Raw genomic sequence first — 23643 nt, 5'->3', positions numbered from 1 at the left:
GGTTTGTTTGTTCGTATACATATATGTATATACTCACACCCACACATTCATCTCCATAGCAACATAGACCTGTGACCTCACTGTGTCTGGCCCCCCTCTTACAGCAACGTATGATTGCCCGAGTGCCCTGGGCATGATGAGTGCCTCCCCATTGGGCAGCCAGGTGTACCAGGTACCCAGCATGGTCCCCTCCGGCAGCCCCGTGCCCTGCAAACCCCTGGCAACCCGTTCTCACTCCGTGCCCCGCAACACCGACCACGTCGTCAATATGGCGCCAAACATGGCCGGGACTGGCTTTCACGCGCCAACATCTTCCTCCTCCTCCAAATTCAGCTTCGGTAGATCTGGTGAGTTTGGCGAAGATGTTTTTGTTGGGTTTTATCAGGTGGTAGTGGATGAGATTTTATATGTGTATAAATGTTGACCAGACCACACACTAGAAGGTGAAGGGACGACGACGTTTCGGTCCGTCCTGGACCATTCTCAATCGACTTGAAAATGGTATTAAGATTTAGTCATTAATGTTTTTCATGCCCGAAACGCTTTGCGTAATAGTGGCTTTAGGCATTATATGTACTAGCTCTATCTATAATTCCATCAATCTTTGTAAAATCTCTTATATGTATGTACCTTACCTAAATAAACATTTATTTATTTATTTATTTATTTATTTATAATGGTCCAGGACGGACCGAAACGTCGTCGTCCCTTCACCTCCTAGTGTGTGGTCTGGTCAACTTACTTTAGCCACGTTATTGTGACTCATCGCCTGCATGTGTGTAAATTTTTATTTTATTTATTTTATCAGTGTGCCGAGTAGCGTGGTGGAAGCGAGTACTGTATTCTGGAAAGGATGATAGGGTGTAAGGATTTATCTAGCATGGATCAGTAGGCCTACTGCATTGTTCTCATGTGATGTCCTGTTCTCTTTCTGTAGGGTTCTTCCGGCCAGCGTCGCCGCCGACGGCGAAGCGAGACTCCAGTAGCGACAGAGGAAGAGACCGCAGTAACAAGAAGACCTCGTCATCGAGGTTCTCACTGAAGAAGCTGCTGCGTCTTGGAGGTGGCGGCGGGAAGGATGAGGAGCGACGGGCAGTCAAAGAGCAAGAGAAGCGGCTGGCTAGGGATGCCAAGAAGGGCAGACTTACCATCATCCACCCGCTCGATTACAACCAGAATGGTGTCGAGGTATGATATGTCTACCTTCTGTTTGCCCTTGTTCAGCCCAAGCACTTGGAGTGGACGGTAGAGCGACAGTCTCGCTTTATGCAGGTCGGCGTTCAATCCCCGACCGTCCAAGTGATTCGGCACCATTCCTTCCCCCCCGTCCCATCCCAAATCCTTATCCTGATCCCTTCCCCGTGCTATATAGTCGTAATGACTTGGCGCTTTCCCCCTAATAGTTCCTTCCTTGCCCTTGTTCATTCAGCAGTAATTTGGGTCCTGATTAAGATTTGCGGGTCGTGTTCCAGGGAAAACCAGTACAGTATTAAGGCACAATAACATGAGTTATGGAAAGGAAACACTATAATCCTGCTAAAACAGGATTTATTAGTCGTCTACTATTCCCATGCATGTGTATATACAAGTATAGTTTACATATTATCATTTAGGAACAACAATGAGGCGATTCTCAATGGAAATTTTATTGTGTGTGATGTTCCATGTGTCAGGTGATCGCGCGGCCGGAGAAGACGTCGCCAATATACGACTACACAGGCATCTATGGCTACATCCCTCCACCCCAGCTGAGTGCCAAGCTGGAAGACCCCAGCGCCTCGACCATACAGGTGAGTTCCTGTTCTGGGGCCAGATTCACGAAAGCACTTACGAACCTGTACATCTTTTCTCAATTTTTGGCGGCTTTGTTTACAATTATTAAACAGTTAATGAGCTCCGAAGCACCAGGAGGCTGTTTATAACAAAAGAATGACCATGAGTAGTTTGAGAATAACAAGGCGGTGTGTTGCAGGCATCTCCCGCTCCATCACTGGCCAGCAAGAGGTCCGAGGCCTCCCACGGCTCGTCCTCCCTGGGGGGATCCAGCGTGACGGTGCCTCCTGCTGCCTCTCTACCTCTGGGGTCCGTAGCCACCACCATTAACACCACGTCTGTGAGCCTCACCACGCCCATCACCATACCCATGACTGTGTCAGCGTCAGCCTGCACCAGTAGTCCCCTGGTGACGGCCACCACCACAACCGCTGCCGCCTCGCCCCTGCAGAAGAACAGCTCCTTCCTCAGAAGAGTGAGTGTTGCCACAGTTGCTCCCAGTTCGTACATAAGGCAGTTCACCAACACATTATTTAGTAAGAAATGTAAACCCAACCTCAGTGTTAATTGCTTTTACAGTATGTCATGTTTGTCCCAAGAACCTAATGAAGATCATATTGTTCATTAGTATATATTCCATGGCATAGGTTTTATCAGTGCCATGGTGTAGGTTTATAAATTCCTTAACTCGGTGACAGGCACCAGTTTGTGAGCGATGTTACATCTACCTGACGGCCACTTGTTCCACTCCTCTCTCATACATCAATGACCATGCAGATGCCATGCAGTGCCTTAAGTCAATACTATTTGCTAATGATAACTATACTTCCTCGATCTCTTGCTTGTGATTGAGCGCTCCGTGTGATGTTGCAGGAGTGTGGTGTGGAGCGTCGGGAGTCTGGGACCAGCTTCACCAGCACCTCTTCCCCACACCACCACCTTGGCTACAACTCGGAAGGTTAGTGCTGCTGCAGTCTTATTTGGCCAAATCAGTCTTCCTTAATTTTCTTTATAATTTATTACATGTGCAATTTTATGCATTTATACTGTAAATATAAGATGATTAGCTTAAGAGACTGTAATTGTCATTGTACCCATTGTTGATGCATTAATCTGTGTAACTAGCTTATCAAGAGTGTAACTTGCATAGGTAAATGAATTTTGGGGTACAGTTCCTGAGCCCATGATGTGCTGCTGTAACTTTTTTTCACCTCCACCCACAGGGTGAGTATTAGGTGCATGATGAACAAAATATCTCTGCTGCAGCAGTAAAAAATGCAAACTAAATCCTAGGAATAGTCAAACCAAATTTTGACTTCAAGGAAAAGAAGGCAGCTGTACAACTACATAAAACTCTGGTGCACCCACACCTGGATTGTTGTAGCCTAACATGGAAAGACACATCTCCTTTGGGAAGAGTTCAACACCAGGCGACTAAAATCATAGTAAATTGAGTATATGAACTAAGTTGACTCTCATACCAGGAACAGTTGAGGGCCACAAGACTAACAACACTGCAAATCAGATATGACACTGCTGACTTTATAGAGACTTAAAATACTGAACAATTTGGAGGATATTGATCCAGACCACTTCTTCGAATTGTCAGATGCAACATGAACAAGGAGCAACAGTTTCGAGCTAAAGCCACAATGTAGGATGGAAAACAGGAGCTGCCTTTTCACCCATACTGTACTTTTAAACCCAGACAACCGTCTACCTGCCAAAGGCATAAATGCCAAAGCGCTGCCAAATTTCAAAATCCAGCTGGACAGAAATGGAACAAATGGTGGGGTGGAAGGGGGGGGGGGCCTTCAACAAGCCGCTGGCTTCTTGTCCTCGTCGAGGCCACTAGAGTAGTGATCCTTGGGTAAATCCGGTAACTTGTTCAATATAGCCAAGCCAATCCAAGGCACACTCCATACATGGTTCTGAGAGTATTCATATCTGTCTTAACTCCTGATTTTTGCTATGCTTATACAACACCAGAATGTGTCATCCTTAGTGCGCTTCAGGTAAGATGGTATCACTCATTCATGGGTTACTCTAGAGCTGCATATGTCATATTGTTCTTAACCAGAACTTTTATGACACCAATCACTTCCTCGCCTTGCTTTACTCTGTTTTGCTTGCACAAATTACTCTCTTGTCAATCAGAAATGCATTGAAACTTAAAATCCACTTCTAGCCCCATTTCCCTGTTTATCCTAGCAACTCCACAACCACTCTGTCTGTTCAACATTGAAAAAACTACAAGAACATTCCTTTGTAGAAAATGTTCTTCTTACTGAAACACTATGCAATTCCTATAAATCTTCATTCATATCACAAGCATGTCTGGTCTCACTCTACCCCCAGCTGTTCCCCCATGTAGTATGGATGTAGTGTGTCAACCTACATGTTCTGTAGGTCTAGCAGAAGCCTCACACATTTTTTATTCAATTATGGAGTTCGTTTCTCACTTGCATGACTATTCTCAAGATTATGAATTTAGTGGAAAGTGAGTGGGGTGAGGGGCAACACGACATTCCCGCCATCAAGCCAACAATGGCTGTGATTGTGGGAGCAGCTTCCCCACGGCCAGCTGTAGCCCGTGACGCCCTGCCATTCTCACTAGTTTTAATAATGGTTTAACGTTTGCTACTACTCTATAATCTTTGTGGAATGTTGCTGTATGCTGATTTTCACTTTCTCATCTCATTAATCCATTACCATGGATATGTTATTTAACGTCATTCATATTGTATTTTTATCAGGGAATATACTTTGATATGTTTCTAGTTTGCATAGTTTGAATTGTGATCAAACTGTGCCACAATACTGTGCCACACATTGGCATGTGAATTACCTGCTTAGTTTAGGGGTGGTGCAACCCATTAGTAGAAATATGTGAATTGTTTAAATCTGGTATGCGTGTTCCTTTGGTTTATTCAATATTCTTTATTGATTTAGGGTTAGGTAGCATCCTTGAAGTTAATGGAACTTCTAATGTTCCTTTGTTCAAAGTGTCGGTGGCTGGTATCTCAAACCTGTATCCAAATTGCGTCATATATGATGCATTGGGAATGTAAAATGCATTTATGCTGCTGCCTAGCTAGGAATTATGGATCTCAATTACAAGTTTTTATTATTGACTGACATTAATTAAAGTTTAAAACACTAACAACATGGATTTCTTATTTTAATTGGGGACTGTTGTCTCGATAACTAATTCAAGAACTATTTCTTACAACATTGGAAAGCCAATCTCATTATTCAGAGAGAGAGAGAGAGAGAGAGAGAGAGAGACAGACAGACAGACAACTCATCACACGTTGTCTGGACAAGGTATTGCCTGCTCTACATCACACCTGTAACACACATTCCCTAGTATCACATCCCTGACGTTGATGCCCTACTTGCAAGGGGATCTTGTCAGGAGTCTTGAGTGTTACAAATGTACTAAAGAATATTTTTTTGCACTTGAGAGTTCACAGTTTAAACAAAAACACATGCTCACCCAACATATATTTAAAGTAATTTATTTTGTTATCTTTTAATATCTGCATTAAATCTATAATTAATTGATGTTTTTATGATAATCTTTCTAGAACGTTAAAGTTCTTTGTTTCAACTAGTGTCCAAAGGTGCTTTTATTCCTCTTGACATTCAAATGCTGTATCGTATCTACTCTCAAAGCTGTGTATGGAGAAAGCTTTCACTACCACCTCTTCCAGTTCATGCCACTTGCTGCCTTCCCTCACTATACCTGCTTGATGGGGTTCTGGGAGTTCTTCTACTCCCCAAGCCCGGCCCGAGGCCAGGCTTGACTTGTGAGAGTTTAGTCCAACAGGCTGTTGCTTGGAGCAGCCCGTAGGCCCACATACCCACCACAGCCCGGTTGGTCCAGGCATTCCTTGGAGAAAATGATCTAGTGTTTTCTCTTAAAGATGTCCACGATTGTTCTGGCAATATTTCTTATACTCGCTGGGAAGATGTTGAACAACCGTGGACCTCTGATGTTTATACAGTGTTCTCTGATTGTGCCTATGGCATCCCTGCTCTCCACTGGTTCTATTCTGCATTTTCTTCCATATCATTCACTCCAGTATGTTGTTATTTTGACTGTGTAGATTTGGGACCTGTCCCTCCAGTATTTTCTACTTGTTCCAACCCTCTACCACTTGATTTGCAAAATAAAACTTTCTAATATTTTTTCAGCACTTTTGTTTTCTTAGCTTAAATCTATGACCCCATGTTCTTGAAGTTGCTGATTTCAAGAATTTCTTTGGTGTGAGGGGGGTGCCATTTTATTGTATTTTTTATTTCATTATCTATGTAGTGAACAGTCTAAGCATTCACAAACACTATATCATTCAATATCTGTGTTGTTTTCAGGCCGACCCAAGCCCCCTCCACCCCCAAGAAAGGTCTCCCTGGAGGGTGTGCAAGCAGGCGACTTATACTCCACCCTGTCTGACTTGACACCCTCCACGTCGTGTGACCTGACCCACGCACGCCTTCATGACCACTCCTCTACTACAGACATGCCTGCACGCCCACAACGTCCACCCCCACCAACTCGTACACTCAGCAATGCTGGTACCAAAGCTGGCCCGCCCAGGCCAGAACCACCCAAGTTGACCAAGGACTCTGTCTATGCCAACCTTGGTGAGTAGATTGTGTGCTAAATTCATTTTGTTGGGGGGGACAGGAAACCTGTGTACATGCATATATACTTACATATTTACATACACAATGGAACCTCGGTTTTCGAATATTTCGGTTCTTGAGCTCAATTTCTTTGAAAAATTCAACCCGGTATTCGAGGTTTGCCTCAGTGCTCGAGTTTGTTGTTACACGTATGGGCTGACTGAGCACATGGTGTGCTTCAGTCTCCCACCTAGTTGCTTGAATTCTTTGTGAAGAATTTCATTGTTTTTGTGCTTTTTTTGGTTTCTGAACCTAAGTTATTATATCATGTTATGGGTTCCAAGAAAGTCAGTGGTAAAGTTCAACCTAAGAAAAAATAGTTGAGGATGAAGCTAGAGGAAAAATAAGTGAACATTCATAGTGAGACAATGTGAGGTCTTGCTAGAGACAAGTGTTAAAATGTAGCAAAAAAAGTGTCTTATAGACAGATTCTTAGTAAGACAAGCAAGCGGCAAGCCACAACCAGGTCCTAGTGGTATGTCTTTAAAACGTAAGAGAGAGTACCCCAGAAATGTCATCACTGCCTGATGTTTTAATGGATGGGGACTCCCCTTCCAAACACTAACACCTATCTTCCTCACCGTCTTCCATACGGCAACAAGAATCTTGAATAAAGGTTAGATATACAGTACTTTGTACATACTGTAGTACAAAATATTAGTAGTATGTACAAAATATTTTTTTTAAGTTTATATTTTTGGGGTTTTGAATGGATTAATTCAATTTACATTACAGTATTTCTTATGGGAAAATTTGTATCGGTTTTCAAATTTTCGGTTTTGAACTACTGACTCTCCCCAGAATGCAACCCTACAATAATTAGCTAACTGTCTGGTACCTATTTACTGCTAGGTGGACAGGGGCATGTTGATGTAACGCTCGAGGATAGGATAGCTGTTTGTATTGAGCAAGAGCAGTGGTGAGACTGACTGTGTATTCAGAGATGTGCAGGGGACGAGAAAAGCCTTCGTGTTTGCCGAGGAAGGTAGAAGTCATTTCAATGTTTGAGGAAGGAAGGAGCATTTGTTTGATGCTGGAGGGAAGGAAGATGTGTTTAAGGGGTGAGGTGTGTGTGTGATTGTTACAGGGAAGGACCTTCCCCGCTTTACTGACCTTCCCCAGTATGCAACCCACAACAGTTGTGTATCTCCTGGGCATCTATTTACTGCTAGATAAACAGAGGAATAAGATGGAAGGAAACGATTTAGTGACATTGCCCATGGGGTGGATAAAGGCAGATAAGTTAGCATGAGTGGATCACGAAAGAGGGAACATTGGTTGAAACTGGCTCAAATGAGCCACAGAGACATTAGAAAGATTTTTTCAGTGTCAAAGTTGTTAACAAATGGAATACATTAAGCAGTGATGTGGTGGATGCAGACTCCATACACAGTTTCAAATGTAGATATGATAAAGCCCAGTAGGCTCGGGAATCTATACACGAATTTATCGACTGTTTAGAGGAGGCCCACAAGCACAACTAGGCAAGTACAACTAGACGAGTACTGCCCTACAGGACCCAATTATCGGTATGGGATCGGCTGATATCTCTTTCCTTCTATTTGCTAGTTTTAACATGTTTAATACCTGAAGTCTTTCCTCAGTTGTTTTTTAAATCTGGAAATCATTTGGTAGCATGTCTTGTACCTTCTGTGTTTTGTTCAGATATGGACACCATAAAATTGCTGCATGTTCCAATTTTGGTCTCGTGACTGTAGTAAATAATTGTTTGTCTTCCTCCTTCCATGTATTTAAAAGCAATTTTGAGGTTTACAAGTGTAGTGTAGTGTAGTGTAGGCTCCTCACACACAAGGCCATAAATGTGCTCTGCCTGTGGTAGTTTACTGTCCAGATCCATCATGAATTCTACTTTGTCCAAGGTAAGTTATAGGTTATTTACGGACTTGTATTGACATGTGTGGTAACAGTGAGTCAAGTATCATAAGTGTGTGTGTGTGTATATATATGTGTAGCACAGCCACTCAGCAGTCAAGCCTGACCCATTGGTGTTGTATTTCAGGGGATGTCCGTGCCCCTTTCACCCCACGCAAGCCAGGGAGGACAGCCAGCATCCGGGGTGAGGACGATCGTGAGAAGAGAAGAGCGCCACAGCCACCACAGCTCCTTCAGGTTAAAACAACCTCACCCCTTTTCCTTGTCTAGGCAAATTAACCCTTTTGAAATGATGGTTTACGTAATCTTTCTAACTCTGAACTTATGTCATAAATTTTTATTAGCCATAGAAATTACAATGGAACATTGTGTAATGTGAACACCCAGTCAGGGGTGAGTTTAAATATACAAACAAGATAACTATATGGTCAATTACACTTCCATTTAAGACAGTAGGGTAATTCAATTTTATATAAAACTAATTGGTCATTCTACCTTGAATTTGCTCTATCGTAGTTCTGGGGATGACCACTCTAGTGGGTAATTTTTTCTCTGGGCTGGTGCCTTCCCACCCAATGACTGGGAGACTAGGTAGTAATAATAATAATAATAATAATAATAATAATAATAATAATGAATGAATGTTTCAAAATAAGAAGTTCAGGGAAGACGTCTTGGGAGCTAATTACCGCAGATCAGTTTATTATATGATAACTGTGGACTCACATGTAGTTCCTTGCAGCAGGCTGCACAGGAAGCGGCTCAGCAGGCTACACAGAGGCTGGGCAGACACCAGAAGCAGGACAGCACCAGTAGCAGTTGCAGCAGCATGAGCAGTGCGAGAGCAGCTAAGGGTCCAGCACCCGCCCGACCACAACACCTCGCTAGTGATGACTACGACACGACGGGTTCAGATGATGTCAGTGTTGTCAATGTAAGTCAGGTGTGTCTTGGTGCTTTTCCTAACTTTATTTTTGCTCTCTGATACCCATTCTGTGTGTCTGAAATAGTAGTAGTTAAGCTAGATTTTATAACTAACAGCAATGTAGATTAATATTAATATAGTATTGTAGAATAAAAGATAATGCCTTCAACTTTTGCTATGTTACTGTAGTTAATTTCTTAGCTTTATATGGCTTTAATTGAGACTGTATGATAGTACTGTATTTGCATTTCCAAATTTAGCATTAACCATAACTTAGATTCTCGTTATTTAATTTGCTTGACCACCATATTGTACTGGCTTGTTCCTCTGATGCTTAATCTCCTCTTATCATTTTCTTGCTACTTCAATGTCTTCACTTAGTTGTCCTCGCCTTTCCTTCTACTTACTTTGTACTGTATGTCACTTTCTTATGTTCTCTGGTTTCTGTAGTAGTTTGCACTTCCATTCTCTGTGACCTTGATTATATAATCTTTTAATACAAAGATTTTGTTTTTGCTTTGCTGCCGTTGTACTTTAACCAGAGAACAAAAAGCTATCATCTTTGACATGCTGCTTTCACCTCTTTGCAATTTTTCAATTGACCACTCTTGCCTGTCCACTTCCTGTAGCATAGAAATAACTTCTTTGCCCCCTTGCAATCCCGTAGAAAAATTGGCTATTGTGCTCTAACTGCACTAACACCTGGCAGCGTGGTGGTGGGTTGCGGTCATCGTCGCCAGTGCTTTACGACACTCCTCTTCCTCCAGAGGCACGACCCAAATCTCCTCAAGACGTCCAGACTCCTGATGGATACATTATTCCAGCACAGCTTCCCTTGTCTACTGTGGTGAGATGCTAGGAATGCTGATTAAAACATAAATATTATACAGTTGCACAGTGTCTATGGCCACATATAAGGTATAACATGCATTGACACATGGACATTCAAGAGACCATGGTATACCATGGTGTCATTACAGTTGAATGCAGCTAATGATACACATTTATTGTTTAAGTAAACAACGATAGCAAGTTCAATTGTGGACAAAATAATGTGGTACTGTATAACTCGGGAAATTTTGCACAATATACTGTATAGTATGTGTGTGTGTGTGTAATATATCTATTGAGGAGCAATTGAGTGTTCTGAGTTTGAATCCCGGGTGGGAGAGAATGGCTGGGCACATTTCCTATCACCTAATGTCTTTGTTCACGTAGCAGTAAACAGGTACGAAGAAGTTAGTTAGCTTGTTGTGGGGTTGCATCCTGGAGAGGGTCTGTAATTAGACCCTAGGGGAGACCTTCATATAAGCCTAACATGTACCTTATATATAAACTGGCTGCCTGTCCCCTGACAATGAATTATTATTATCATTATCGATGTATGTGTGCGTGTCTGTATGTACCATATATAAATACACGTAATGTGTACCAGTACTATTACATTTTACTATTGTTTACTTTATTAAACAGTACAGAAGCACCTGATTTCCTCATAGTACCCCACCAGTGTTATTAGCTGCAGTATTATGTCACATTTACCCAAGAATTATTGTACTGGTTCATATAAGCACCATCATATCTAACATGTGGCTCCTTCATATAATTTCTCATTGTCACCACCTTGCAATGTGAAATACTATCATTACATTGAATCGTATAGCAGTACTGTACTAGTACAGTAAATGCATACATGTTAACTAGAATATATCTGCTAGTTTCATGCAATTTAAAATTGATTACACTGCTAAATCACTGCAAATTGTCATTATATTGTCCGATCATTATGTTTAAAAACTTGTCCAAAATGCTGTGTATTAGTCGCTTTGAAAGAGCATACCGTTACTAAACCTATCACGTTGTTTAATTTGTTGCTATCTGCTGTACTGTATTAATGAGAATGTACTGTATGCAAGTTTAATACCTGCTTGATGGGGTTCTGGGAGTTCTCTTCCCCAAGCCCGGCTTGGGGAGTAGAGTCAAATCTCTCAAGTCAAGAGTATCTCAGAGTCAAACTCTCTAGTCAAGCCTGGCTTGACTTGAGAGTTTGGTCCACTAGGCTGTTGCTTGGAGCGGCCTGCAAAAAGTGTTAAAAAATATACAGGAGTTTTGGAAGTGTTGCACTTGGGAATTAACAAGTATGGAGGGGTGAAATGTTATAGAAAAATGGAGGCAACGTTGAAGATTAACAAGCGAGATGCCAAACCACCTCGGGCATCTACGACTGGCTCCTTAACTGAAGGAACTGTATCATAGTAAACAATAGGCTTTTTGCCTAAACCGTGTTTAGAATACAACAAAATACTAAATGTTACTTTATTATCTTTTCACTTGTAGGTAACACAGATAGCTGTAGGAGCATCAACCTGTACCTTGACATCTTCCTCGTGTTATAGTGAGGATGTGTACCAAACACCCAGGCGAGGCTATCACGTGAGTCAAAACTGACCATTGCTTAATATACTGAAGAGAAATGTCAAGAGTAAACTTAATTTGTAACATGCATTTTGCATGCAAGGGCTTCATCAGATACACACGTTGTGCTTATAAAGAGAAAAGAATGTACCCCCTTTATCTCAACATTGTTGCCAGCACTTTGTTCTGTTAAACCATAAATTAATATATCTTGTGCTCACAGTACTGTACTGTAGTAGGTAAATGCCCTAAGCTTTGCTGGCAAAAGGTCCTAAGCTTTGCTGGCAAAAGGCCCTAAGCTTTGCTGGCAAAAGGCCCTGGGCTTGGCTAGTCGAATGCTCTGAGCTTGGCTAGCCAACGGTTCTGGGCTCGGCTAGCCAAATTTTCTGGGCTTGGCTAGCCAAATGATGTATTTTACCACTGCACCATTGGGAATCGTTACTTCACAGTAACCATTGTACTTCACACATTCTTCACTAAAAATCTACACACTCTTTCCCATCTCTGCCCCCACAAATATCACACATACACACAAACACACTCACACACTCTTGTGTAGCTGCAAGAGTATTGCAGGTCACCCATCTGATCATCAGAACATCACCCCATTGCTCCCTTTGCACACCTTTCCCTTCTCACCACATCACTTTAGTCATTCACATTATCTGCATCACTGTTACCAAAAGGTTGGGCTCGGAATGCAAATTTGTCATCTAAACATTCGTTTTGCATGTCGGTATCTGAATACGTTATTGAATGCTAAAATCTACAGGCTTTGGTGACACATTTCATATCCACTAATTTCAAGAGAGTAGCATAGAATTAGACCTCCCTTCAAAGGGCGAGGATGTGGGCCAACCCTGACCTCCCTGAGACACACTCCATACAATCACTCATAAATCTGCAAAGTTTAATGAGGCTAACCCAAAATGTCTGGCCTCCAACCTTGGACAGACACTCACACATTCTCATTTACAGATGTAGATAGGTGAGGAGATTAATAAGTGTCATTGACTAAACACGAGAGTTGTCTTGCAGATAATGGGTTAAGAAATTATATGCCTGCAGAGTTGCACATCACCTACATGCTATGGACTGTGTAATATTATAATCCATAAAATAGGTTTATCATGGAGTATTTTCCTCCCATTCAAGTATCAGTTTTGCCTATTAGATAAAGTCTAGGACAGAGTTAGATACTAATGAGATGCAAACTTGCTGCATCCTATTCATTGCCAGTTCAAACTATCCAACACAAGCGGTGGCTTATGTGTGTTTACAGTATGTTACAAATTAAAGAAAATGAATCCTTTCATTACAGCTATCAAGAAAAAACTACCTAACAATTGGTGCTGTAATTTGGTTATAAATTATTATTGCCATTCACATGAATAGAGCAGTTTCAATACTCATAGTATTTAAATTAGGGAAATGATTGATTGAACTGATTTTGGCAACATGCTGGTGACTAAAACAGTGTTCTGCTTCACATTGTCGGGGACAGGATGCCTGTTAAGGTTGACATGTCCCACTAGGCCAACTACTGACCTTTCCTTGAATGCAACCCAACACTTGCCTGTCTCCCAGGTACCTATTTATTGTTAGGTGAATAGATCATGAGGTTAAAGGAAACTTGCCCAATAATGTTTGTCCTACACAGGAACTGGACCTAAATCTTGTCAGTTATGATCCAACCCCACTGATCACTGTGCTACAGAATCCTATCTTACATTTTATATATGTACTGTATAGCTAATGGTACAAAACTATAATAAATTTAAAGAATAATACAGTAATTTGTTAAGATACATCTGTACAGTATACTGTACATTGCTACAGAAAACATGAAGGTGAAAAAATCCCACACGTGCTGACAGCAACTTGGTGAAACAGATGAGATTAGATCATTTGTGGATGTGCAGTGTTCCCATTAAACTGCTCCCGTCCTTTAGATACAGACGATGCTCGAGTCACCTGTGGGAGATGTAATGTGCCTCGTGATATTTGAAACTCCTGAAGATTCTATGCGGATATAATTATATATTGGAGATCTGGCAATCATTTGCCATACTGGGGAAAAAATCCAAAAGCCTTAGTTGCTTGCCTGGGCATTATTACAAAAATTGCATCAGTTAGGTGCCATGAAATTGACCTGAAAATAAGGGGGTGAGCAGTTTTAAGGGTTAAGGGCTTTCTGAAGCCCCTAAATAAGGTCTACTCTTATTGTGGTGAGCCCACATGTTATGCTAGGAAAAAAAAGAGGTAATATTTAAGTTCTAGAAGACTAGAATTTTAAAACTTATGACTGACATCACATCTATTACATATTCATATTGTTTAAATATGGCACAGTAATGTTTTTGAAGTTAAAGATGCACTTTGAATTGTATGAAGATTTATCATGGGATACATGACTCATATTTACATAAATTTAAATACCGTGTATGTATATTAACCGTGTGTAAAATCTGAAGTTATATGGAGATAATTTAACTGATGGGAATCTATTTTTATTCTAAAACTAACATCTGTTGTTATTGCAGATTGAAGATACAACCTCTGCGCTGTCTTCACGCCAGGAGAAGACGGGTCGTCTGAGTGTTCGGCGTACTTCGGCAATAACACACCGAAGTCTGGAAGACCAGTACGGTGCTGTAATCTCTGCTAACCTTGAGGCGCTCTCTAACATGCTAGATCAAGTAAGTATGACTTCATATCTTTCAACATGTCTTTTCTTATACACTATATTTAATGTAAAGCAATATTATAGAGTACTAGTACAGTATTTAAAATATTTTATTAGATTCAATTTTATAAGATCAGTTGTATTAGTATTACATTCTAAGGACATTACCCACATGTTACATTTCAGTTGTGTAATAATTGTTGCCCCGCGGGGTATGAGGACATCACTTCTGGAGTGTCTCGATGGGAAGATGTCGCTATAGATGATGACATAATTGTAGGAGCTGGGCACCGACTCTTTTATGTTGGAGAAGTACGTGGCCGTGAGGTTATTCTGATGCTTACACCTGAAACTAAAGTAGACGCTCATCATCTGTTGACGCCTATGCCCCTTGCTACCTTTAAAGATGAACTTCCCAGCCACCTGCTCTCTCACAAATATATTACAAGAGGAAAGTCAACGCATGGTATGTACATTACCACCATGTTGAGAAATCTTGCGTAAGATTTGTCCTCTAGTACTGTATAATGAACTACTGCAAGTTAACCATTACATAGATTTTCCAATTAGAAATATAAAATACTATAGATATTTTAACAATTAACTCTCGGCAGGTACAGTATGGGTTTTACCACTTCTAAGTTTAACAACTTTGAGGACAATAGCAGAGGAAGATGTTCCACAGTTATCAAGTGTTCCAGCAGAGTGGGAACGCAACACTTGCCTATTACTACTTCAGTTAGTCACTGGTCTTAAGCAGCTGCAAGCTCAAGGTGTCGAGGAAACCTGCATTGATTTGACCCTTGTTGTTCGAGGAAGCCAAACAAAGGGACAGGACTGTGATCCCAGATTAATACTTGTACCTCCTACAGAAACTGGTGAGCAACATTAAAATGAATTAACTTTTTTAAATATTACACAAAAAAATCATTGAAATGATTTCCTTTACATGTAGTTTTACTTTTCTGTTGCTTCCTAATACTTCTGCTCTTTCAATTTAATAATCATTTGCACTAATGTTCATTTGATTAATAACTGTAATTACTAAGAGGTTCAAGACATAACGGCATGAAATTAAGACAATTTGCATTGGCCTGCCTAAAATGATATTGGATATTGAAAATGATACATAAACTACGAGACATTAGACTATTTGGTTGTACTGGAATAAGAATAAAGTTAGCTTATGAGCTAGGGGGAAGTTATGTTGATTTAGCTGGGAATAAAAAGATTGTACAACCCTTGCTACAGAAAGATATTACTGGCACAGAAATCTGTAATAATCCATTTATTACTGTAATTTCAGGAAAGCTACAATGTTGTACCTTGATTTTTTAAGCTCGCAAATTCATTGTACAGTATGTATTTTCATATATGCATGTAAATTTTGCTCAAGTGTTGAAACGTTTCTTTACCGACATCATCTATATAAAAGAATTTCCGTCTATATGGGGTTGTCACACTTTTTTGGTGGGGGATAGCACAGCCCAACTTTGCAGAGTGAATGGACTTAGGGTACGGGACAGACATAGGCCAGGGGGAAATGAAATGAAAGAAATTGCAGATAGATTTTCTGTAGTTTGTTTAATTCCCCCGTTTACTCATGCATTTTCACGATTTATTAAAAAATGAACCGAATTCATATTTTTAACTGTTCAAAGTTGGAGGCCAGATGGAAAATGGAAGGGATTGAAGGTAGAGAGGAGGTTAAAAGGTGGAGGGGCTGAAGACGGGGTTGGTGATGTAAGAAGAGGTAGGGGAAGAGACTATCACAAAGTACCCCCAGGTTCCCCTTCCAGTATAAATATTTAGCATATACATTTTCCTTCATGGCTTCTGGCTCAATTTTTTTTCCTACATATGACCTATAACTTTTTTTCTATTACAGGTTCTTCCCTAATGTCCCTGTGTGAGTGTGCAGCAGCAGCAACTCTGCTCCTCATGGGGGTCAATGATCCCTTAGAATGTGCAAGAGAAGGCAACTTCACAATTCCTTCCTCAGTGCCCTCTCAACACGCTTTCAACATTCTCTTGCAGTTGCTTCATCAAGAAAGAGCTGGGTCACTCACACAGGTATGACTTGCAGTTGAAACACCAATCTCGGTAATAAGAGGCCAAAATTGTTTACTCAATCCTATCGAATTGAATATTGGAGTAGAGGCCAAAACCTGCATATCCCTCTCCCTTAAGAGGCACAGGTAGCTGAGGATACTTACAATCACCCTCACAAAAGAAACAACCCAGACAGGAAGTAAAACAAAAGACAACTGCATGGTTCTCAAAGAAATGGAGAAACAAAGCAGCAAATAATACACCTAGTAGTTATAGCAAACCCACCTTGCCTTGTGATGATTTCTGGGCTTAGCGTCCCCACAGCCTGGTCCTCGACCAGGCCTCCTGGTTGCTGGACTGGTCAACCAGGCTGTTGGATGTGGCTGCTCATAGCCTGATGTATGAATCACAGCCTAGTTGATCAGGTATCATTTGGAGGTGTTCATAAAGTTCTCTTGAACACTGTGAGGGGTCGGCCAGTTATGCCCCTTGTGTGTAGTGGAAGTGTGATGAACATGTCTCGGGCCTCTGATGTTGATGGTTCTCTCTGAGTACCTATTGCACCTCTGCTTTTCAACCAGGGGTATCCTGCACATCCTGTCATGTCTTCTGGTCTCATGTGGTGTTATTTCTGTGTGCAGGTTTGGGACCAGCCCCTCTACTATTTTCCATGTGTAAATTATTATGCATCTTCTGCCTGCGCTCAAAAGAATACAGATTTAGGCATTTTAGTCAGTTCCAATAGTTTTAGACGTTTTACTGAATGGATTCTAGCAGTAATGGATCTCTGCACACTTTTCAGGTCAGCAGTTTCTCTAGCTTTGAAAGGGGCTGTCATTGGGCAACAGTATTCCACTCTAGAGAGCACTAGCATCTTGAAAACTACCAGCATTGGTATAGCATCTCTAGTTTGAAAGGGTCTTGTTATCCAACCTGTCATTTTTCTTGCAGTTGTGACGGCTACTTTATTTGTGTTCTTTAAAGGTAAGGTCTTCTGACATGAGTACACCCAAATCCTTCACATTGCTTTTTCGTTCTATGTTATGATTAGACTGCATTTTGTACGTGGTTTCTGTTTTTATATTTTCATTTTTTCCATAGTGCAGGAGCTGGAACGTGTCTTCTTTAAATACCATACTATTTTCTGGGGCCCATTGAAAGACCTGATTTACATCTGATTGGAGATTTGCTGTGTCCTCTGTGTTGTCTACTCATAAAAATCAAAGTATCATCTGCAAAGGATGATACGGTGCGATAGTTTGTGTCCTTGTCTATGTCCGAGATGAGGATGAGGAAGAGTACTGGAGCAAGCACAATACCCTGGGGGACTGAGCTCTTCACGGTTGATAGTCCGGATTTTATTTTGTTAATTATTACATATTGGGTTCTGTTAGGTCAGGAAATTATAGATCCATCTGCTCATTTTTCCGGTAATTCCTTTAGAACGCATTGTGTGTACAATAACACCATGGTCACATTTGTCGAAGGGTTTTGTGAAATCTGTGTAAATTACATCAGCGTTTTGCTTGTCTTTCATGGCATCTATGGCCATGTCATAGTGGTCCAGCAACTGTGATAGGCAAGAGCACCCCGTTCTGAAACCATGTTGTCCAAGGTTATAGAGATATTGTGATTCCACAATATCTCCATAACCAATATCTTCCACTTATCTTCTTAGCACTCTCTCAAAAATTTTGCCATGTTAGGGCTATCGGTCTGTAATTTTTTACCTCGGCCTTATTTCCTCCTCTATGGAGTGGTGCAATCTCTGCTGCTCCACCCCTAGTTACAGCTGGCCACTGCCAGGTACTTGCCTAGTTGTGCTTGCAGGGGTTGAGCTTAGACTCTTTAGGCCTGCCTCTTGACTGTCAGTCAACTAGTGTACAGATTCCTGAGCCTATTAGGCTCTATCATAACTACATTTGAAACTGTGTATGGAGTCTGCCTCTGCCATATCACTTCCTAATGCATTCCATTTAACTACCGACACTAAATTTTTTTTATTTCTAATATCTCTCTGGCTCATCTGGGTACTTGGTTTTCACCAGAGAGGGGAGAGGAAGAGGCTTGACAAATCATGTCAGATGGAACAATGGAGAGAAGGGTGTGGGTAGTAAACTTTGAACAGGTGTAATTCACTAGCCACTCCCACTACAAATCTCTAGTGTTAAGGAATGGCTCTGGGGCATCCATGCATGCACCCAGCTGTAAACAAGAAATGTTGGAGAAATATATCCCATAATCCCATAATGCCGCTGCTTCCTGATAAGCCTTGTCCAGAAGGCTCTACTTGAATAGACCCAGTGAATACAAAGATTACAGCTCTCTGGGTGGAAGGTATACCATCAACAGGCACTATGATGGTGACTGAATGACCAATATATATCAGTATTGATGGACATCCCTCAGATTCGCAAGTAGCAAGTGCAGGCTTGGTGGGTCGATCCATAATGACGTACTAAAGACCAATTGAGCTTCCCCGATCCTGAAGGTAACGACCAAGCAAGACGCCCAAGTATGACATACACTTGCCAAATAAAGTCCTCGGGATAAACACTTATGAAGGGCATTGACAGCGTCCTATATGTAAAAACATGCGAACCTAGTGCACCCATAACAATAAACACCTGAATGCCCCCAACCTCAGAGCCTTGCAGAGAAACCAATGACCCTTGCATCCTGGCGCCCGGGATCGATCCCGGGACCACAGATTCACGCGCCCTGTGTTCTGTCCGCTCAGCCACCGGTTCCCAACCGGGAGGGAACAGGTTTTGGTCTAGGCAATTAAAAGGACTACTAGGGCTGATGCTCAGCCCCTCCAGAAAAGAATAATAATGTTATGTTTACTAATATTATTTAATAATAAATAATTTGAAGAAGCTACTGCAGCAAAGTAATTGTTAATGTACAAAATCAAGCACACCCTAGAAAATTTTTGCAAATTGTGTAGTGGATTTTGGTAGTTTTAAGGGCACAAATATATATTTTCTATATTAGCTGTGCATTATTGAATTTACAGGTCAAGTGCGTGTTGGAGGTTCTCCTATTTGGTCCTGACAGCTCTGGATGTGATGCTAAAGAAGGTGAAGAAGTTGAAGCAGCATTACAGCGATGGCTTGACCTGGAGAGAGCAACAGTTCTTCACACACTAATCAGGGGACCCTTGGAGTCCTCAGTGCTCACAAAATTCCACCTGCTCTTTCTTGTTAGAACCAATTCTAGAGTTCTCCGGGAAACTATAAAATTATTAGGAGATCCAGAGGTTACCACATTTTAGTATTTTAAGCAAATTACCCATGGTGTGTTAGGTTTTGGAGTTCAGCTATGCAAATTAATCATTCGTGTTGCTTCTGATGCTAGGAAACAACAATCGAGTTTTGATGTTGTTTCTGGTATTGGAGGAAGACTACCTCAAATATATCTATTGTGCTGTAAGCACTGGGGGGATGGAGGATGTTACAAGGTGGTGTGTAGCACACTGTTACTAGTGGTCAGAAATTCTTATTTTTGGATTTATAACATGTATGTAGGTACAATGGCCTCAATATATAAATTATTCCTTTATTACTGCACTGGAAGGTTGGTATTTAGTCAGCAAAAGCCAAAAATAAATTTTATTAATTGCCATTTAGATATCAAGCTACATAATGTTTACAGATGTATATTTTCTTTGTTAGTGTGACTATTTAGAAATAATTAAGGTTTAAAGAAATTCTGGTACAATAATGACTATCCTACCTTGCAGTAATTCCGGGCGTTAAGGTCCCTGCGGCCCGGTCTCTGACCAGGCCTCCTTACTAACATGTCAGTGCTAGGCAACTTTTCCCTGGTAAACAAAACTCTTCACCAGATGGCTTTACATATATTTATGACACTAGGTTACCATAGAAATACTGTAAAATTTGAAGTAACTGATAATGTGATAGTCTATATTAGCTGTTGCCTTTGTCAAAGGGGATACAAGTCATATCTTCCACTTTTAAATAAACGGTGACAGTTTATACTGTTGAGAAAGGTACTTGCAAAGTGCTATTAAGGTTTTACTAAAATTGTTCAATAATAATTAAGAGTCCATCTTCATGCTATGCTTAAATCAAAACTGTTTCTTATGCTGTTTTTCTGCTAATCTGCCAACTTATAAACTGTTTTATATTAACTGTAGCAGTGTCGTGCACTACTGCATGTTCAACAGCTATTGATTGCTAGAGCCACTTGCCAGATTTTGAGATTTAGAAATAGCCAACTATATTTTTTTACCTATATAGTACTTGAAATCTGTTAGTGATATTCAATATTTGTAAAGTGAGACAAGAAAATATTGCATTTTGGGGTTGAGGAAGGAAAGTTGTTTAAGCATGCAGACAGGAAGGGAGTAAAGGGTTTGTAACTTCAGCTGTGATTATACAGTATATGAAATTTGAATTTCATGTTTTACCATTTTCTGCGGCACTGTCGTGCTGGACAGTTTATTTACTTTTTTGCATTATTCTTAATGTAGGAAAATGGCTTCAAATTGCAGTTATGCAATATTAAAATACTGAAGTCTTGTAAAGTTTTAGTAATTCGAAAACTGGTCACTTTACAAAAAACTCAAAACATGTTTTATATTGTTCTTAAAGTCAATCTTGCTTCAAGAACTAAAAAGTTGAGGTCAAGGATTTTGCTTGAAGTAAAGGGAACAAATATTAATCATAAGTAACCTTAAGGAGCTCATTGGCTTCATTGTTCGGCTCAAATGTGTTGTTCCTGAGGGTATCCTAATTTGTTAAGCTTTGTATATATTGTAGATGTGTATCTTTGTATATTGTAAATATTGCCAATATTCTTCGTGGTCACATGTAAGTGACATAAAATATACTGGTCAGCTGTATTTCCATTAAAGTGCATTTTTATTTACTTTATGAAACTGCAGCAAAATAATTTATGAAAGATCTAACAATAATGCTAATGGAATAAACTGGTTACTGGAAAGTGGCTAGTCATTCAGTCCTTCACTCAAGTAAGGTGATGCCAGTAAAGGTCAAATTAGCATTGAACAATGCTGAAATTCAGTAAAACAAAAATTATCTCCTTGTATATATATGTAGCAAAATTTACAATTATCATAACTAAGGCTTTCCAGCTTATGGAGCGGCAAAAAACAAAAATGCTGAAGTAACTAAAACACTGACTACAAGGTGTAAGTGATGACAGTTTGACAACAGATGAAACAGACAACTTAGTGATGAAAAGGTATAGTTGGTCCAAGTAGAGAAAATGTTTATACCCAAAATGCAGAGTTACAAATTATAAAACTATTATAAGGGATAACCCGTTATCAGGGGCCAGATTCACGAAAGCACTTCCGTAAGCACTTACGAACGAGTACATCTTTCCTCAATCTTTGACGGCTTTGGTTACATTTATTAAACAGTTTACAAGCATGAAAACCTCCCATTCATCTGTTATTGTTATAAACAGCCTCCTGGTGCTTCGGAGCTCATTAACTGTTTTAATAATTGGAAACAAAGCCACCAAAGATTGAGAAAAGATGTACTCGTTCGTAAGTGCTTGCGTAAGTGCTTTCGTGAATCTGGCCCCAGGTCAGCCCGTGTCCCTCCCCCTCTCCACACCCACCCCCTCTCCACACCCACCCCCTCCTTGTCTCCCTCTACACCTACCATTATTGTAACCAGATGATAAAACATATGTTCAGATGGCATTTGTTTTAAGTGAATACAGTGCCTGCTTGATACCTGCTTGAGGTATCAAGCTGCCTGAATTCACTATTGATTAAAGTCCAGTAATGCTAGAGTCATCTGCCACTTATTCAATATTCAAGAATGGCTGGTAGCACTGGTGGTGATTTGGAACAACTCTTGTTGACCTGGCAGTGGTGTGATCCGTGTACTGGATGTGCTAACTGTATCATCCTCTTTTATATCTGTATTCCTCTTGCTGATAATGTCGAGTTAGGTCATTATTGGGTTTTGGATCTTCAATATCATTATCAGGGTCTTCTTGATACAATGGGTCACATTTCATCCTCCAGGAGTGATTTTCAACCACTCAACCCATCGATGACCAGGGACTGGAAACATTTTCATCAGCCATGATTGCTCATTGAAATAAAGCCCACTGGCAGCCATGGGGCTGTTGGGATGCTTAAGGTGGTGGATACTCACTGAAGACCTCGGGCGGTCTACTCTGGTGAATGCACGCGAGTTTTGAATCCCACGATGTACCAACATATCTGTTGGCACACCCACCCATCAACCGAAATATCTGTGTGTGCAATGCAGGCATTAAGTGGCCAAAAATAAAGTGTGTTAGTGGTCAATGCACAGCCTAACCAGTCATTCCCACAAACTATTAGTGGTAGGATTATTATAGGGATAGGTCACATTTAAGAATACTGTACTGTACGTAGTTTATCCATAACAGCAGACCATCAAACAAGGAATTCCACTGTGTGAGATGAACAAACATGAATCGCTTCCTTAGAAGCAGCATCTACAAGTTCATTTGAGTTACTAGGGCTGGGTACTAGGAAAAATTTAACTCCTAAATTTGCTAAACATGAGATACAGCAAGTATTAGATTTTGACCACCACAGAATGGGAAGGGCTAGATTCCAAATATATGAGGGTGCTGAAAGAGTCCACCACAATAACATGAACATGACAGATAAAAAGCCATAAGAAAGTGCTGTGAAAATGGTAGTCTCTGGGAGGAAATGATGCAGCACACAGATTTGTGAACACAGAAGCAGAGCATAAATGGCAGGACAAATGTTAAAGGCGCATTTCATAACAGTAGGATTACAAGCCTCCTCTGTAGGTCACCAAGTTGCAAAATTTCACATGGGGAGCAAAATGGGAACAATACAGGGAAATCATTGTAGATATATACACAGAGAATCCTGTAAACAAACCATCCTTGCACTAAAAGAGGATGTAAGAAGAAACGGGGTCCACAAGTGTAATAGGCAATGTACAGCACAAGTGGGAAGGTCCGTGTTGTAAGGACTGCACGAAATACCAGAGGCAGTACTATTCTTAATGAACCTGTTGGTGTCGCATCCAAATGCAGTTATAAAGATGAAATAAATACTGTTAGTTGCACAAAGGAATATAGCAAAGCACCTTATAGCATACACTATAATGGAACTAGTGTGAAAATTGAAATGTAGAAATTCAATACAAGAAAGGGAGGAGGGAGGCAACAT

At 40.7% G+C, this 23643-nt stretch overlaps 1 protein-coding gene across 13 annotated transcripts in view; it reads left to right on the top strand.

Moving 5' to 3' along the window:
- The window catches only part of LOC123771040 (serine-rich adhesin for platelets), a 116818-nt gene extending 95411 nt beyond the window's left edge, over nucleotides 1-21407 (top strand). For 3 of the 13 annotated variants that reach the window (XM_045763299.2, XM_045763300.2, XM_069309623.1), the window contains 15 exons: nucleotides 105-347; nucleotides 938-1188; nucleotides 1674-1790; nucleotides 1973-2248; nucleotides 2647-2731; nucleotides 6151-6423; nucleotides 8486-8595; nucleotides 9101-9301; nucleotides 9951-10130; nucleotides 11621-11716; nucleotides 14242-14397; nucleotides 14571-14850; nucleotides 14999-15262; nucleotides 16273-16457; nucleotides 19456-21407. In XM_045763299.2, coding sequence (XP_045619255.2) covers nucleotides 105-347; nucleotides 938-1188; nucleotides 1674-1790; nucleotides 1973-2248; nucleotides 2647-2731; nucleotides 6151-6423; nucleotides 8486-8595; nucleotides 9101-9301; nucleotides 9951-10130; nucleotides 11621-11716; nucleotides 14242-14397; nucleotides 14571-14850; nucleotides 14999-15262; nucleotides 16273-16457; nucleotides 19456-19713 — 2975 coding nt within the window. In that variant the 3' untranslated portion in view covers nucleotides 19714-21407. Of the gene's footprint in view, nucleotides 1-104; nucleotides 348-937; nucleotides 1189-1673; nucleotides 1791-1972; nucleotides 2249-2646; nucleotides 2732-6150; nucleotides 6424-8485; nucleotides 8596-9100; nucleotides 9302-9950; nucleotides 10131-11620; nucleotides 11717-14241; nucleotides 14398-14570; nucleotides 14851-14998; nucleotides 15263-16272; nucleotides 16458-17238; nucleotides 17421-19455 lie in introns of all 13 variants that reach the window. The other 10 variants (XR_011223782.1, XM_045763310.2, XM_045763303.2 and 7 more) reach the window with 10 other exon arrangements.
- Nucleotides 21408-23643: the final 2236 nt, after the last annotated feature.

The sequence above is a fragment of the Procambarus clarkii genome, chromosome 65, assembly GCF_040958095.1.
Source record: "Procambarus clarkii isolate CNS0578487 chromosome 65, FALCON_Pclarkii_2.0, whole genome shotgun sequence".
Lineage (NCBI taxonomy): Eukaryota > Metazoa > Arthropoda > Malacostraca > Decapoda > Cambaridae > Procambarus > Procambarus clarkii.
The sequence above is the reverse complement of the archived record's forward strand: the minus strand, read 5'-3'. Positions and strand labels throughout refer to the sequence as shown.